The sequence below is a fragment of the Ursus arctos genome, unplaced genomic scaffold, assembly GCF_023065955.2.
Source record: "Ursus arctos isolate Adak ecotype North America unplaced genomic scaffold, UrsArc2.0 scaffold_24, whole genome shotgun sequence".
Taxonomy (NCBI): domain Eukaryota; kingdom Metazoa; phylum Chordata; class Mammalia; order Carnivora; family Ursidae; genus Ursus; species Ursus arctos.
Window position 1 is genome coordinate 13543218 of NW_026622919.1, and position 15750 is coordinate 13558967.

At 47.3% G+C, this 15750-nt stretch overlaps 1 protein-coding gene across 1 annotated transcript in view; it reads left to right on the forward strand.

Annotated features, from left to right (window-relative positions):
• The window catches only part of PITPNC1 (phosphatidylinositol transfer protein cytoplasmic 1), a 239127-nt gene that overhangs the window by 190957 nt on the left and 32420 nt on the right, over positions 1 to 15750 (forward strand). Inside the window, exon 6 of the mRNA XM_044389120.3 lies at positions 538 to 633. Coding sequence (XP_044245055.1) covers positions 538 to 633 — 96 coding nt within the window. The remainder of the gene's footprint in view (positions 1 to 537; positions 634 to 15750) is intronic.

Sequence of the window (15750 nt, forward strand, 5' to 3'; positions counted from 1 at the left end):
TTTATCTATGTGATATCTTCTGCAATGAGCATGTGTTGTTTGTGAAGTTAAACATATATAAAAAATTTTAATGAAAAAACAAAGCAAAACCACCCCACATTTCTCTTCCATAAATCTTGGGCTCCATTACTGCTTGTTGTCTCCTCTCCACGCCAGACCCTTTGTAGCCTCTTCACTCCCCCTGTTCAGATTAACTGCCAAAAATCAGCAGACCTCATTTTTGGAAGAGACTTTTGGAAGAGATTTGTTTCTTCACTCTCGGACTTCTAAAAACAGACCACTTTTCCTTCTACCCCTCACCAAGCGGTGATTGATGCTACAGCTACCTCTGATGTGACAAAACGTAAGCGATGAATAAAAAAGCCTTTCAGGATTCTCGCACATTCTGAGGCAGGCAGAAAGCACCCGCCAGGAGCACTGAGCCAGGTGAAGATGCTCTGTGGGGTGTTACTCTGCCTCAGGCACAGTTGTGCCAACCACGGGCACCTTGAGGATACTCGCATCGCTAACCTTTGATATGTTGCTCTGCTCTTTCAGATTTTTGACAATGAAGCCAAAGACCTAGAGAGAGAAGTTTGCTTTATTGATATCGCCTGCGATGAGATTCCAGAACGTTACTACAAAGAATCTGAGGTAAGCAATAAATGGGGATGACAGATGGAAGAGACTCACTCATTCATTCCACAAATATTTGTGAAGTAAGTCCTAACCTGGGAGACTTTCATCCATCTCGGTGTTGATTCAACTCGGTCTCACATCTTGCTGGATTATTTAATGCGAGTCTCAGAATTAAGTTCCTGCTCTTCAGGGCCCTGGCTGCCACTCCATTTCCATTTAGATTTCCTGTCTCCCCTGCTCTGCCATCCTTCTGGGCAGCAAAACCTTCACCAGGCTGAGCCAGCCAACATACCGGCCTCTGGCAGTCAGCAGCCATCTTTGACTTCCTGTTTTGCTAGAACGTGCGTGACCGGCGTCGCTATCTGCATGCTCCGTGAGGGCCGGGGCTGGGGTTTATGGGTATCTTTATGTGTAACACCAAGAAAAGGCTCGGCCTGCCCTCTGAGTGAACATTGAAACTCCAGCAGCTCTTCTTGTTGCAGAACCTTTCTCTCAAAACAGGAAATGCCTTTGAGAGGGTTTCTCCTTTTTTTTCATTCTTGACTGCGAATGGATTGAAGAGCATGTCTTTTTCTACACCCTCCACCCTGCTGGGATCCGTGGTGTGCCTCACTCCAATCTTGTTAGCTTACTGTGGGTGCAAGTCACACTGATACCCCGGTAGTACTTTATTAACGGCTGCTGGCGGCACGTGGGGGACTCCCTTGGAAATGACATCCCTGTCCCGCAATGACGGTTGTTTAGCAACAGGGCAGCCAATCACAATATGTTTGGACTCGGGGCCCCAAACTCATCCTTGAGCCGTAACACATGGACCTTGACTCTCTTCTCCCAGATTCAGGAAGGCTGATGTAAGACATAAAACATAAACCTTTTGGAAATGAAGTCCACTGTTTGACCAACTGGGCTCCCAATGTGGTTCAGATTCTTTTTTTTTCATTTTTGCCTCCATATTTTGGGATTCTAACCTGCTCTTAGCAGATGCCTAGCTGCTTCATTGCAGGCGTGTGCTCTGCAGCTGCTGTCCCTTCTTCAAAACACTGGGAGAGGCTGATGAGAATTACTCTCGGTTTGACTCAAAGGCGGAGCGTTTTAACGTCATCCGTGTACGCTGTGCTCTGCAGCCAGCCACGCTCATGAATTTTCAGAGAAACCAAGTGAAATGCTTTCTGCATAACTGAGCCTGCAGAGGAGAAGGAGAAACTTGGCCTCCCCTTGTCTCATTCTACGGAGGAGATCTTTCTGTGGTTCCACAGCGAGTCCCAATACTTAACGGGGCTTCAAAGCCGTCATGAATCGGGTGAAGCCGTTCCGGTCACTTCCTCGGCTCCTTCAGCCTGGGTGGGGGCTGCTGTCCTCCCCGGGCATCCTGACCTCTTTGGGAGCTCAGGCCTTTCAGGAAGAAAACTGAATTAATTTCAGCTCTTCGTCTTAGATTGCTTTGGTGTGATCCTGCCTGGGACTCAGGGAGTTCCCTCCTGATTGGGTGGAAAGTCTTGGGATAAATATGGAATACTAATGACAAAATCAACAAGTCTCATTTCTAGTCAGCGGGTGCCTGATTCATCTCCTTGTGCTTTGTGCTCCCAAGAACCAGCCCTGGAAAGTTTCTTTTCATTCACACAGACAAGCGAGGACCTTTTATTTCATTCTTCATAGTCATTCATTTCTCTTGGTCATAAAGTATTCTTTTCAAGGACGCGAGAGGTAAATAGTCATTCATCCAATAAATATCTACTGAGTACTCACTGAGTGTCACATGCAGTATTAAATGGCGACACAGTAATGAGCGGAAGAGCCACTGAGAGTCCCTTCTTCCCTCAGGATCCTTCCAGTCTGGCAGGGGAGCCAACAATAGAGAATCACATTAGTACCGATGGACTTAAGAGTCAGTGCCATAAGGAAGCATACATGATGGGGAAAGAGACCATGCTGGGGAAACTGAATTTAAGAGGATGGGATCGGGAAAGAAGTTCTGGAAATAATGACATACCAAGACCCGCAGGATGAAAAGAACTGGGGGATAGTGCTCCAGGTGAAGGCAATAATGTGTGGCACCTGTGTGTGACACACATGAGGAAACGAAAGAAGACCAGCATGGCGGCAGCAGCAGAAACAAAAAGATGAATGGCACAAAGGAGGTTGGGGCCGTGTTGAGACGCTTCAATCTTATTCAAGTGCAGTGGAATGCCTTTGCAGAAATTAAAGCTGGGCATCATATGATCTGATTTTTGCTTGTAAAAGATTGCTCTGGATGGAGAAGGGACTGGAATGAAGCAGAGTGGAAGTCAGGAAATCACTGAGGTCTTTGGAGTTATCTGCATTATTGGTTTTTCACGTTATGTGGTGGCTTGAACTGGAGGGCTGGGAACAGATGGTTTTGAGGTATATTTTGAAGACAAAATTGACAGGGATTGGTCATGGACAGGAAATGAAGATAAGAGAAAAGCAGATGTCAGGATGACCTTATTAATGGCTTGGCCAACAGATAGACAGGGGTGAGAAGAGGAATGGATTTTGAGAAAGATGGATGGATTTTGTGATGCCAACGAGACATCCAAAGCAAGTAGAAGTGTAAATCTAAAGCATAGACGAGAGATCTGGAATGGTGACAAATGTGGGAGTAATTGGAAAACAGAAGATACTTAACATGCTGGAGATGAATGAGAGGGAGAAAGCATAAAGTATAAGCAGGAAATGAGTTCAGGTCCGAGCATGAAGGGATGACAGCATTTGGAGATCAGGAAGAGGGTGGGGAGGCTCCACAAATATACAGGAACCTGGCAGAGAGTTGGAGGAAAGACAAGGAGAGTGCGCCAAGGGAATGCACGTTTCAGGAGGAAGCAAGTAATCCACTGGACTGAGCACTGCCGTGAGGTCCAGTAAGACAAGAATGCATAACCATCCTCTAGAACAGTGGTGTTTCCAATGTCTGGAGACATTTTTGGTTGTCACAACTTGGGGATGCTACCGGCAACCAGGAACGTTGCTAAACGTACTATAATGGACAGGACAGCGCCCCCTCCCCCACCAGAGAATTTTCGGCCCCCTGATGTCACTAGTGCTGAGGCTAGTGACACCCTAGGGAAACCCTGCCCCAGAGGAAAAGGTCACCAGAGATTAATGGAACTTGGGATTCAGCTCTTTCACTCAGAGCCTCCCCTGCCTGTCCGGGAGTATGAGGGTTTCTTCGCAGCTGTGGAAGAAAGGGGCCCCAGAGGTCTCAGCCCTGCACACTCTCCATCAAGTACTGCTTCCCAGAGGATCACTGGCCGATGTTGCAGGTGGAATTTTTCCTCACTTGCCCTAGCAGTTAGACCACAAAGGAATGGCATAATCGGGAGTATGCTGTGTGGACTCCCTTGTAACCCCAACCCCATATCACTCAGCTTCCAGAATCCAGACTGCATAGGAACCCAGCTGAAGGGAGAGAAGGGACAGAAGAGTTTCCTAGGCTGTTTTGGTTGTGTGTCATCAGCCAGGCACTGAGAACAAGGGGAACAGCCAATTCAGAGGCAAACCATTTCCAAATAAATTTCCACTCGGCACACTGTAGATAATTAACATCCCCCTCCCCACCGCAAGCGTTTTCTTGTACAGTGACTGACCTGGTCATTTTCTGCTTAAAACTACCCTCACTGGCTGGGAGGAAGCCCAGTCCCTGAGCAGGGCCCTCTGCCCTTGCCACTCCCTGGTCCTCCCCACCTCCGTGCCATTTAGCTGGGGATCTTCTCCTCCGGGGCCTCTCCTGGGCCTCCCACTAACCCGCCCGCCATCAGCAGAGCATGCTACTCATACTATCTCACAGGTCTGTCATGAGCCCCATGAAAACAAGAGCTGTCTACTCCATCACCTTACCTCCCCAGTGAGTACAGCACCAGCACAAGGCAGATGCTCACAACACGGTTGTTGAATGAATAAGTGAAAGCCGGGGGCCTTGTTTTTTTCCTTCCAGCAGCAACAATTTCAGAGCAAGTGCTAGCAAAGAAAATGAATTTGTTACCATTAAGCTAACAGTTATGAATCAGAATTCTTTTTTTTCTTTTTCTTTTTTTTTTTTATCTGAGGCATACAGCTTTGCAGGCTTTTTTCTTCCAATCCATCTTTGTGAGTTGACTATGTCAGCATCATAAATAGGAACACGTTTTCCACGGAGAAAGCCAAAGCGCTGGTGGGCTGACTCTGGTCTGAGATTTTTGATGCTTATGCATTCAGACCAGGGCTATCTGGGTCAGTCGTCTCCTCCCAGCTCTGGTCACACACACCGCTGTCCGGGCCGAGGCAGGGGACTGGAGCGCTTGCTTTTCTCCTTTCCTTTCTCCCTGGAAACCTCCGAGCCACACAGGAGGCAAGAATGCCTTTCTCGTTAAGGTGACTGGAGCTGGGAATTTTCCGCTGGGTGCCCTCTGCCTGGCGGAACCTTGTGCCACCCCTAACCAGAGATTCAGAAGGCCACTCTGGAGACTCGGAATCAGGTGACAACCCAGTGCTCTCCTCGTTCTCATTTTGCAGGGATGCTGTTTCCTATCCACAGCGAGGGCCTGAGCTCCAACTCCCAAGAGCCTCTTAGCCTCAGGTTCTGTTCTCATAACCATTGCAGGACTCTGCAGGGCGGCGCCTCTGTTGTAGAAGAAAAAAGAAAAGAAAAAAACAAACCAGTGTGATTTCTCAGAAACAGGGAGCACCTCATTCAACCTCAACACGGCCCCGCCAAGGCCCTGCCCCCATCAGTCATAAAGCGCTTTGCACCCAGTGACATTACCACCCCAAAGCAGGAAAGAGGAAGTGAAGCCAGGACCTGAGCAGGCCGTACTTGCGAGCCAGTTGATACGTGGTTCCTTTCCTCTGCCAGGAGTTCCATCCCGACCTTTCATGCTCTGCCAGGGCTTCAAGGGGAGGATCCCAGCTCAGGAATGAGGAAACCCCATACGATACCTCATAAGGCGTCTGCTGAAGGTGTAAGCAGTGAGCCCCTACCTGCAAAGCTGAGTTGGCAGTTTGGGGGCACAGGAACTAAATCTTAGCACCCAGCCTATCCAGGACAACTCCAAGGCCATGCATCAAGAGTTCTAAGTCGGAGGCTGTTGGTATTGGTTGAATGTGAAGTCCAGCACCCTGCCTCCTTGACTGACCAGAGACAGTGGTAGCGCTGTTGGCCTCCTAGGTGCTGCCCCCCACAGCTCTCCCTCAGGGACACAAGTGTGGGGGTCATGTGCTTCTACATGTTCAGACATGCCTTCGCTAGAAAGCAGGGCTCGGGGGGAGAAAGGTAATCACTCGGTGGAGGGGGTTTAGAAGTAGAGGACTTTTCGAGTGCTCTGTTGTGTCGTGTTTTGTTTTTTAATCTTCATTGATTTATTTAAAGTAAAGGGGAGTCTCTAGACCATTGGTTCTCATCTGGGGGCAATTTTTCCTGCCAGGGTACACCTCGCAGTGTCTGGAGATATTTTTGATTGTCACCACGGGCGGGGGAGTGATGCGCTTCTGGCATCTAGTGGGTGGAGAGGCCAGAGATGCCGCTAAGGATTCTACAATGAACGGGATAGCCCCACAACAGAACATTATCTAGCCCACGATGCTGGTAGAGGCTAAGTCGAGAAACCCTGCTGTAGACCAGTCCAAGGAAAGGGAATTTAGTAAAACCTATTAGTAGCAAGACTCCTTAGTGGATTTCTTGAGTTTGCCTTCGTTAAGGGCTTACTGTGTGCCAGGCGCTGCTAGGCGCCGAGGCTCTAGAGGCCGTGATTATGTCTCGTCTCTACTATCCTTTGTACTTGGTCTTCTTTTTAAGATGACAGAAATTCCTCTTTCCCTTTTTTGGGGGGGATGTAAAAGAAGTCTCCCTCATTGGGAAGCATAATCCCAATAGAAATAGAGCATAGGGGCGCCTGGGTGGCACAGCGGTTGAGCGTCTGCCTTCGGCTCAGGGCGTGATCCTGGCGTTATGGGATCGAGCCCCACATCAGGCTCTTCCACTGTGAGCCTGCTTCTTCCTCTCCCACTCCCCCTGCTTGTGTTCCCTCTCTCGCTGGCTGTCTCTATCTCTGTCGAATGAATAAATAAAATCTTAAAAAAAAAAAAAAGAAAGAAATAGAGCATAATCATTTTAATGGGAAAATTTACAGTGTTTTGAACTCAGGGAGAGACGAAGGGAAAGGCTAACGTGAGGCTGTCTTAGAAGTCTGAACCCCTGTAGTAGGTCTGATTGAATTAGGACAGTACAGGGGAGGTTTTAGGCAGAATTTGAGTTAGAGCATTCCCCTTGAGTGGGTTGCCAAAGGGGATTCCTTTGAACTCAGTTCTCGAGGCCCCTGGATTCTAGAGTCTTCCCAGACTAGCAGCCAGTCCATTGGTCACACGGATCTAAACATCTGTGAAATTTTCTCTTCAGGGAGAAGGAACAGAACAAAGAGAGAAACATCTGACTTTTCCAATAACCGCCAAGGATGAGAGATTAAATGCTGTTTGCTAAGTACGATGGGCCCCAGAAAGGGAACAGAGAGGCCAAATGAGCAAATATTGTCACGCTCAGTACCCTTTGGTACAAAGTGCTTCATCCAAACTACGCCGCTCCCTCCAATTAAAATACCATCATTTTGGTCTTCATGTTGGCGATGGAGGATGGTAAAAATTTTCAGTGATCTCCAAATGGCCAGATTTAACCCAGCTGCCTCGTGCTGGGGCATGTCATTGAGCTGAGTTTGCTGTTGTGTTGTGACTATCATTTCCCACTTTTCCCTCTGTCCATCAGTTCCTCTCTGAGAGTAACGCAGCTGTTTAGTGATGGGTTCCAACACTGGGGCTGGGCCCCTCTGGGTAGTCAGAAGAGTTACTATCATTGGCGTGGAGAGAAGGAGGGACCCTTGGCTGCCCAAGGGCTCCCTGGTCCTAGACCCTAAGATCGTCAGCTGCTGCGTCGCAGGCCCCTGAGCCCTCCTCCTTGGTGAGCTCTCCATGAGGCCAGTGCTTGAGAGAGGGAAGCACTTGGGAGGGGGAGCTCTGGAAGTAGCCAGAGCAGCAGATGAAAAGGGAAAAAGTGGGACACCTTTAAGAAGCCTGTGATCCGGTTGGGAGGAGAAGGTGTCACAGCATAAAAGGCTAAGGAACGGCTGGAGGCGGCAGGAGAAACGGCTTCACAGCCAGCTGAAGTTTACTCCCTGGAAACTCTGCCCCGTCCTCACCACACGATATCACGGAGGGGGCAGCTCCACGGACAGAGGTGGTCAGGGCTGACCTTACAGGAGTAGGGGAACCTGAGTTGGGCCTGTAAAAAATGACAAGGTTTGCTCTTTGTTCACAAAGTAATCCTTGTAAAGAATTCCAGCATATCAATAGGTAACATTGAAAAAACCAGTGTCCTAAGATGCCTCGTCACAGAGATAGCTGTGGTTAAAGTTGGTGTTCCAATCTTTATACATAAATGTGATGCATCAGTAACGTTATTTTTTAAACATAAGCCCACGCTCTGCAACCAGACCACGCTGTACCACTTTGCAGTGTGCCTTTTTTCACTAACAGTATAACTTTGCCATCTTCTCGTGGCCGCATGCGTGTCTCGGGCAGGTTTTGTAACGGCTATATAATGTGCCATCGTCCGGTTATGCCGTATTACGCCGTTCCTCATTGGGTGACATGTAGAGCACTCCCATCCTCTTGCTATTTTAGTACAGTATGGAGTCTTATGTGATATCTCATAGTATAGTGTAGTCTATAGTAGAGTATAGCATCTGATATGACATCTTTTTGTGTTGTTCTAATGTTTCTGTAGATTAGATTCTAAAAGTGAAGTTGTGGAGCCATGGGTATGTGGATTTCAATCCTGCTAGATACAGCCAAGCTGCCCCCACTCCAAAACTATATTAAGTTACCTTCTGACCCACACTTGTACACCCACAAACAATTTTGAAATCAGTGAGACTGAAGAGCAGTGTAGTGAGGGCAGAGGGAATAATAATCCCAGTGCATATTCAAGGGGGAGTGAATAACTAGCTGTCTGACCGAGGCAGAAGGCCTTGAATGCCAAGCTAAGGAATTTGGATTTTATTCTGCAAGCAGCAGCAGGCTTTCAAAGCAGAGGTCACCTGCTGCCATGCAAGGGGGCTCCATTCGTGACCTCACCAGGGGGATGGTGAGGGCAGGCTTCTGGATGCCAAGAGGCTGGGGATCCAGCAACTCCATCAACCTACTTCTTTCCCTGTCCCTCCACCCCTTTCATGAACAAGTAGCCTTCAGCCGTCTCAGCAGCAATAATATTTCATTAACGGACAGAAACTTCTGGAAGTAAAAAGGCATTAAACAGCCGTCCAGGCCTCAACAACCCTGGCAACCTCAATTTTAGACCAATAATCGGCAGCTCACTTCCCTAGGAACAAATAGGTAATCTCTTTAGGATCTCAGTCCTTCCAAACAAAAGAAAGCTGGGTCACCAGGTCTTACCAAAGTACCATGCGTAGTGCTGATTCTGAAAACTATTGCTGTTCTTTTGGCCTGATTATGTGGAACTATTTACCATGTGTTAAGCAAAGGCAAATATATTAGCAAAACAGTAGTGCCGAACTCCATCCTAGAGAAAGGGTTTTCAAGTCTTAATTTTTCAAGGGAAAAAAAAATTTTTTTTTTTTAAAGATTTTATTTATTTATTTGACAGAGAGAGACAGCCAGCGAGAGAGGGAACACAGCAGGGGGAGTGGGAGAGGAAGAAGCAGGCTCACAGCAGAGGAGCCTGATGTGGGACTCGATCCCGGTACGCCAGGATCACGCCCTGAGCCGAAGGCAGACGCTTTAACGACTGCGCTACCCAGGCGCCCCAAGGGAAAAAAAATTTTTTAACTATTGCAGTAATTTGCACGAATGAGGTCCCCCTGAGCTCAGTGCCTAGAGTAGTAGTTGGAAATCTTAACAATTGGATCTGGTAGTGAAAGGCCAGACCCAAGTAGGTCAAACAAAATTGAGGCAGATAAATTCCAAATACCAGACAAACCCAGAGATTCTAAGTCTCTGCCAGGAGTAGAGTTGCTGATTATGGCATGGGATCATTGACTCGATAGAAAAAGTCCTTGGGGAAATGGCAGTACGTCCCAACAGGAAGGACTCATCCAAGCAAAACATCCATAAAAGGGAGAAACAATTGGGCTTGTTGTAGAGGGATCTATGCAAGAGATAACCTCTAGAGCCTATGGATGGGGATTCCCACCCATGCTTTCCATGTGAAAATGACTCAACCCTAAGGTAACAAGGGGCCCTTGGCTCTGCCACGCTTCCCAAGTGATTACAATCGTCGTACTGCATCACCACCAATTACTGTATCTTGTATCTCTTCCTTCCTTCGAATGAGTGGATGGAGAGATGGAGAGATGATGGGGTGGGGTGATATGATAGGAAAGGCAAGGCATTAAAGTGACTAGCACAGTCCCTAGCACACAGTAAGCATTTAATAAATGTTCCCTTCGCCTTGCTTGGGCTCTGGCATTGAGATCTGCAGATGTGTTGCTGGGATGATTGCTCAGTAGAAACCATGTGTCTTCGGAAAGTGGCTGCTGTGAGTGGTACTTTGGGAATTTGTTTGCACATCGCTTTTTGCTTGTTGGCGTGACTGAATGGAGAAGAGAAACAGAGGGTTGGTTCCCAAGATCATAGAATCTCTGCGTGTACAGCGAGCTCCTTCAGAAACTACAGCCATTTTTATTGCTGAGATTTTTTTTTAATGGGTTGTTATTTCTTCTGTTATTATGTCACCTGAATTCAGAACAGCATGTGCCTCTGATACGTCACCTCTAAGAAGCCTTAGAAGTTACATTTATTGTTTGTTGTGCGAACTTCAGGCTTTCTGTGGCACCGGAGTCCCAAGGTGGTGCCCAGTGCAGTTTTGACATTCTATCACTGTCCAACGTTCTTACCAGGTGTATTTTATTTTATTTTATTAAAGATTTTATTTACTTACTTGTCAGAGAGAGAGAGAGAGCGTGTGCGCGCGCACAGGTAGAAGGAGGGGCAGAGGGAGAGGGAGAAGCAGGCTCTCCGCTGAGCAGGGAGCCTGATGTGGGACTTGATCCCAGGACCCTGGGGTCATGACCTGAGCCAAAGGCAGACATTTAAATGACTGAGCCACCCAGGCATCCCTTACCAGGTGTATTTTAGAAGAATAACATTTAAGACTTTAAAAGAAGAAAGTAGGAGCCAAAAGACCCAAGGGTTTCAGCCAAAAGTGAACAGATGCACCCAAACTCTTCTTCAATTCTGTCTCATGGGGAATCTCCCTCCGTACTTTCAAAAAAACAGGCTTTAAATCCACAGCCTGCTCAGAAGCCAGCGACATCGGCTTCTGCTATTTTTAGTTTTAGTAAATGAAAACGCCAGAACTTCTTAGCCCTTAAAGCAGAGTTTCCAAATCAAGTCAGAATCACCTTGGCAGCTTTACAAAATGCCAGGTATCTGGACCCTACCCTAGACCTACCAAACCAGACACAGGAAGATGGGAACCAAGGATCTGTGTGTCATTTCACCAGGTTTGGGGAAATAGCCTCAGAGCAGAGTTTCCCAACCTTTTTCATGCCATGACACATGTGGAAAATCATGGGGTTTGATTGGCATATCAGGGAGGAGCTCCTGGTCAGAGATGACCCACCCAAGGGTCAGATGACCCAGTGTGCTTCCCCAATGGCCAAGAGGAGCAGTATCTTGTCACCTCTATTATTCAAGGTAACGCAGCTCTGCCTAAGAGAGCTCCATTTCCTGTGTTCAAGTTTCTTATACCATTTTACTGTTACTTAATTTTGTGGAGGGAAAGGAAATAGCAAGGTAAACCTGGAAGACCACCTATTCACTACTGAGGGGAGGGGTCAATGCCTTTGAATTTCATTCTGTCTATTGGGTATCTGATACCATCTGGGGAGTCACATCAACGTCTTCCTTGCCAGCCAATGGTGTTAATTATAATATACATTAGCTTAGTTTCTTCCCACATTGCTTCTGAGCCGGGGACTGGCTTCGGACTGACCCTCATCTAAGTTAATTTCCTCCACTCTAAGACTGATCGGTGTCCGGCAGGTCCTTTGGCTCAATCTTGTCCAAGACTTTTCCCAACTGGCTCTCCAAGGATCTCCAAGAATCTCTACAAGTCTGATGATGGAGGTTGTATTTTTCCTCTTGAGACACAAGACTTGACCCAGCGATTCTCTCCTCCGCTTCTTCTGTTTATTCAGATTCCAAGTACAACTGCTTAGCTTCTGCTCCAGAAATATCCAGGAAAGAATAGGTGCTATTAAATTGCCTGTCTCCATCTTGTATTGTGAAGGGGCCCAGAGAAAGACATACAATTACTAGCTCATTAACTTGGGCCTTAGAACTTTCCACAGATCGCTCACACACTTGCTAAACCCAGACCCAGAGGGACAAGAACTAACTTCTGAGGGGCTCCTGGGTGGCTCAGTCCTTTAAATGTCTGCCTTCAGCTCAGGTCACGATCCCAGGGTCGTGGGTTTGAACCCCACCAGGCTCCCTGCTGAGCAGGGAGCCTGCTTCTCCCCCTCCTACTGCCCCTCTCCCCAGCTTGTGCTCTCCTTCAAATAAATAAATAAAATTTTTAAAAAAAGAGGACTTGCTTTCGAGAAAAATTAAAGTCATTGCTAAGTTGTTTTATTCGGTTGATCCCAACAATCCAACAGAACAGATATTGCCTCCACTTTATAAATAAGGAAACTAAGGCTCAGAGATTCTTTTTTTTTTTTTTAAAGATTTTATTTAGTTATTTTAGGGAGAGATAGCAGGGGGATGGAGCAGAGGGAGAGGGACAAGCGCAGAGCCCAACCCAGGGCTCAATCCCACGACCCAACCCGAAACCAAGAGTAGGACACCCAAGTGACTGAGCCACCCAGGTGCCTTCCAAGCCTCAGAGAACCTTAAGTAACTTGCTAGAAGTTTTAGGAAGCTTCAGGTCAGACCCCAAAGTGTCCGTCCCTAAAGAGTGAGCTTCCCCCAACCTAGCTGGCTCCTTCCAGTAGAGCTGGAGGTACAAACAACTGTCGTCTTTGAAAAACCCTCGATTTGTTTCATCTCTAAATGTACCGCATTAACCCCCGAGTCTCACAGATCATCTGAATGGAGAATTTTTGGGAAGGACAGGGTAAATAGGAAAAGGGATCTTTCTAGTCCCTTCGTTAACCCTCTATGGGTTTAATGATCTACTGGACCTCCACTCCCCGCGTTTGGGGAAGAATTTCCTCTCTGTGGCTATTCTAGAAAATAGTGTACTGGACAAAACAAACCTAGTCTGGAAAACAAAAACAAAAACTGGCCTTCCTAAACTGGGTAATGCAGGAACCCGTTAAAGAAAAAAAAAATGTTACAGCCCCCGAAGAGACATCCACAGACCCCAGTTTGGGAAACATTCCTTTTCTCGTCCTATCATCATCCCCGCAACAGTCTCGTAGTTAAATAACCTGCCCAGATTGACACCGGGAGTAGTTGCTACAGCAGAAATTCGAACCCACGGGTATCTCATTCCAAGCCTTTTTAGTTGCTTCCTCGGTTCTGCTCCACAGAACCTTGGACCCCACAGAGTTGCTTCTGGGCCCAGTAAACAATGCAGTACATTGTATCAAACAACAAGGGTTGCTATACAGCTATAGGGCTCCACTTGTCACTTTCATATATGCATTGGGATTCCCAATAATATTATATTTGGAAAAATGAAATGGGTTCTAAAGCTAAAATAAGTTTGACATCTACGCTTTAAAAATGAAAATCCTTGAGTGCTTTCAAATTACAAATTGATTGGCCGAGTGAACATCTCTATCCCAGTTTCTCTTCAACACGTTGGAGGTCCAGGTTTCCCAAAATAATACAGTACATGAGAGGCAAGCTAGATTTAGGGACAGTTAATCCAGTGCTGATCGCTGTTGCCATGTTGCAAGTCATCAAGAATATTTGTTAGTCTGTTATGAGCTTTTGATTTATCAAGCTGAGGGCCAAATTGTATGTGCTCGGTATGGGTCAAGGCTATTCATGCTTCATAGCCTGTGTCCCAACAGCACTGCTACAATGAGAGTGAGCAGAAACAATCCACAGCAAGCAGCCCCCGTTCAAAGGCTGCAAACTGAGCCACATCCGAACCACCCTCCTGTATTGGGAGAACCTGGCTCACTGGCTGTTGGGAGAGCCGGTGCCTGGCCTCACTGTCACACGGTCAGAGGGTGGTGCTCTCCAGTGCGCCCTTGAGTGACCGTACCGGTTTTGATTAGGTGAGCTTAAAAATACAGAGCCATATGTGTTCGTGTGGAAAGGAACAGGTTAGTGTTACATAACAGGATTTTAGGGCGCTGTCTCTTGTAGCTCTAGAATTGGGAGCCAGACCCAAGGCTGGGGACAAAGGGGTTATGACTTCACATTCCACAGGCAGCTGCTAGTCACCAAGGCCAGGTTCTCCCCAGGGCTGACCCAGGGGGCCCAGCTGGCCCTCCGCAGCTCCTAGGCTGTATTTGGAGATGGGGGAGGGGACTTCTCAGAGTCACTGGGGGTACAATTTTTGCCTAACCCCAAAGCCGTGTGAAGGGAGTATTCTAAGAGGATTCATTACAGAAACTGGAACATCTGCAAAAAAGCTGACTATTTGCCAAGCTGCCAGCCTACGGGTCCACCCTCAGCCCTGCCACCCTATGGGACGGGAGCGAGACTGAAAAGTGGCCGCAGAAGTTTGTAGGGGAACATAGAGATTGATGCCTACTGCCCATCTGGAGACTTCTGAAGGAGGGGGCTTGTGGAAAGAGCCCGTGGCAGGAGCTGGTGTGGAAGTGTGGGCGAGTCAGTCTGGGAATAGGATGCAGGCATTCCCTTGGTCATCATAGGAAATGAAGATAATTGTGTCCTGTTGTGAGAATTTGTTGTGAGAATTCCGGGATGTTTGCCCTGAGACCAACCATTCCTTCAGTTGTGACACTACCTGGAGTTAGTATCAGACCCCACAAGTTCAAGGCTCTGTCCCACAAAACCACTCCCGTTTTAGATGCCAGTTGCAAGTCCGGGGCCACCTGTACACATCGGGGGTTCCCACCACCTCCTCCTCTGGTTCAACAATTTGCTAGGAAGGCTCGAAGAACTCAGGAAAACACTTTACTTACGTTTACTGGTTTATTACAAAGACCGCAACTGAGGAACAGCCAAGCGGAAGATGCACAGGGCGAGGTAGGGGGGTGGTGGTGCAGAGTTTCCATTACCTCTCCAGGCATGCCACACCCCCACCCGCCTGGCAGCTCTCCAGACCTTGTCAAAAGTTTTTATAGTTCAATCTCCAACCCCCCCTCTCCCTCCCCAGAGATCAGTGGGTGGAGCTGAGGGTTCCCACCCTCTCCCTGCTAGAGCTTTCTGTAACCAGCTCCATCCTGAGGCTATCTAGGGGCCCCACCCGAAGTCACCTCAAATAAATCTCTTCTTATACAAAGATTAAATAACAAAGCAGGCTCTGGTGCTCGGGGAGCATCTGATAAACATTAGCTAGTATGTTCATTTTCCTTCCATCCTACTCTTTCTTCTGATCACCTCTAGGGAGTCTTTTTTGACTTAGACTTCTCCCTCAGTCCTCACGAGCACTGACCGCGGCCACCCTCGTGGCTAGAGACTATTAAATTATTTTGTAGTTTATGCTTAAAATTTCCATGCTCATGGTCCCTCTTCAAATAGAGAGTTTGGGGGGTTTCTGCCACCGAATGATAACTGAGAAGGGCTCAGGACACACACCAAAACACCTCTCCACCACATCCCCCTTTTTTCTCGGCCTTTCTGCCTTTCAGTTGCACTTTCTGAGTCAAGCTCCTTTAAGAGAGGCACTTTGCAGAGGAATAGCACAAGTCGCTCAGTGTTTGTGGTACACTCTAGTGCCAAGAGCAAATGCTTTAAAAATAGCACTTTAGGTATTAACTGCTAACAAAGCCAGAATTGGCTGCTTGTGGCTACAATTTGCATTTGGGGTTGTGTTGTTTTGGGTTTTTTTTTTTTTTTCTTTTTTTTAAGCTGATGCGTAGCAATTGACCTTTTAAGTGAAGTTTTAGGTCAGTTCTCAAACACACTCTGAAAGGTTCTTGGTTTTGTTTTGTCTTATTTCAACAGCTTCATTGAGAAACAGTTCCCGTACCATACAGT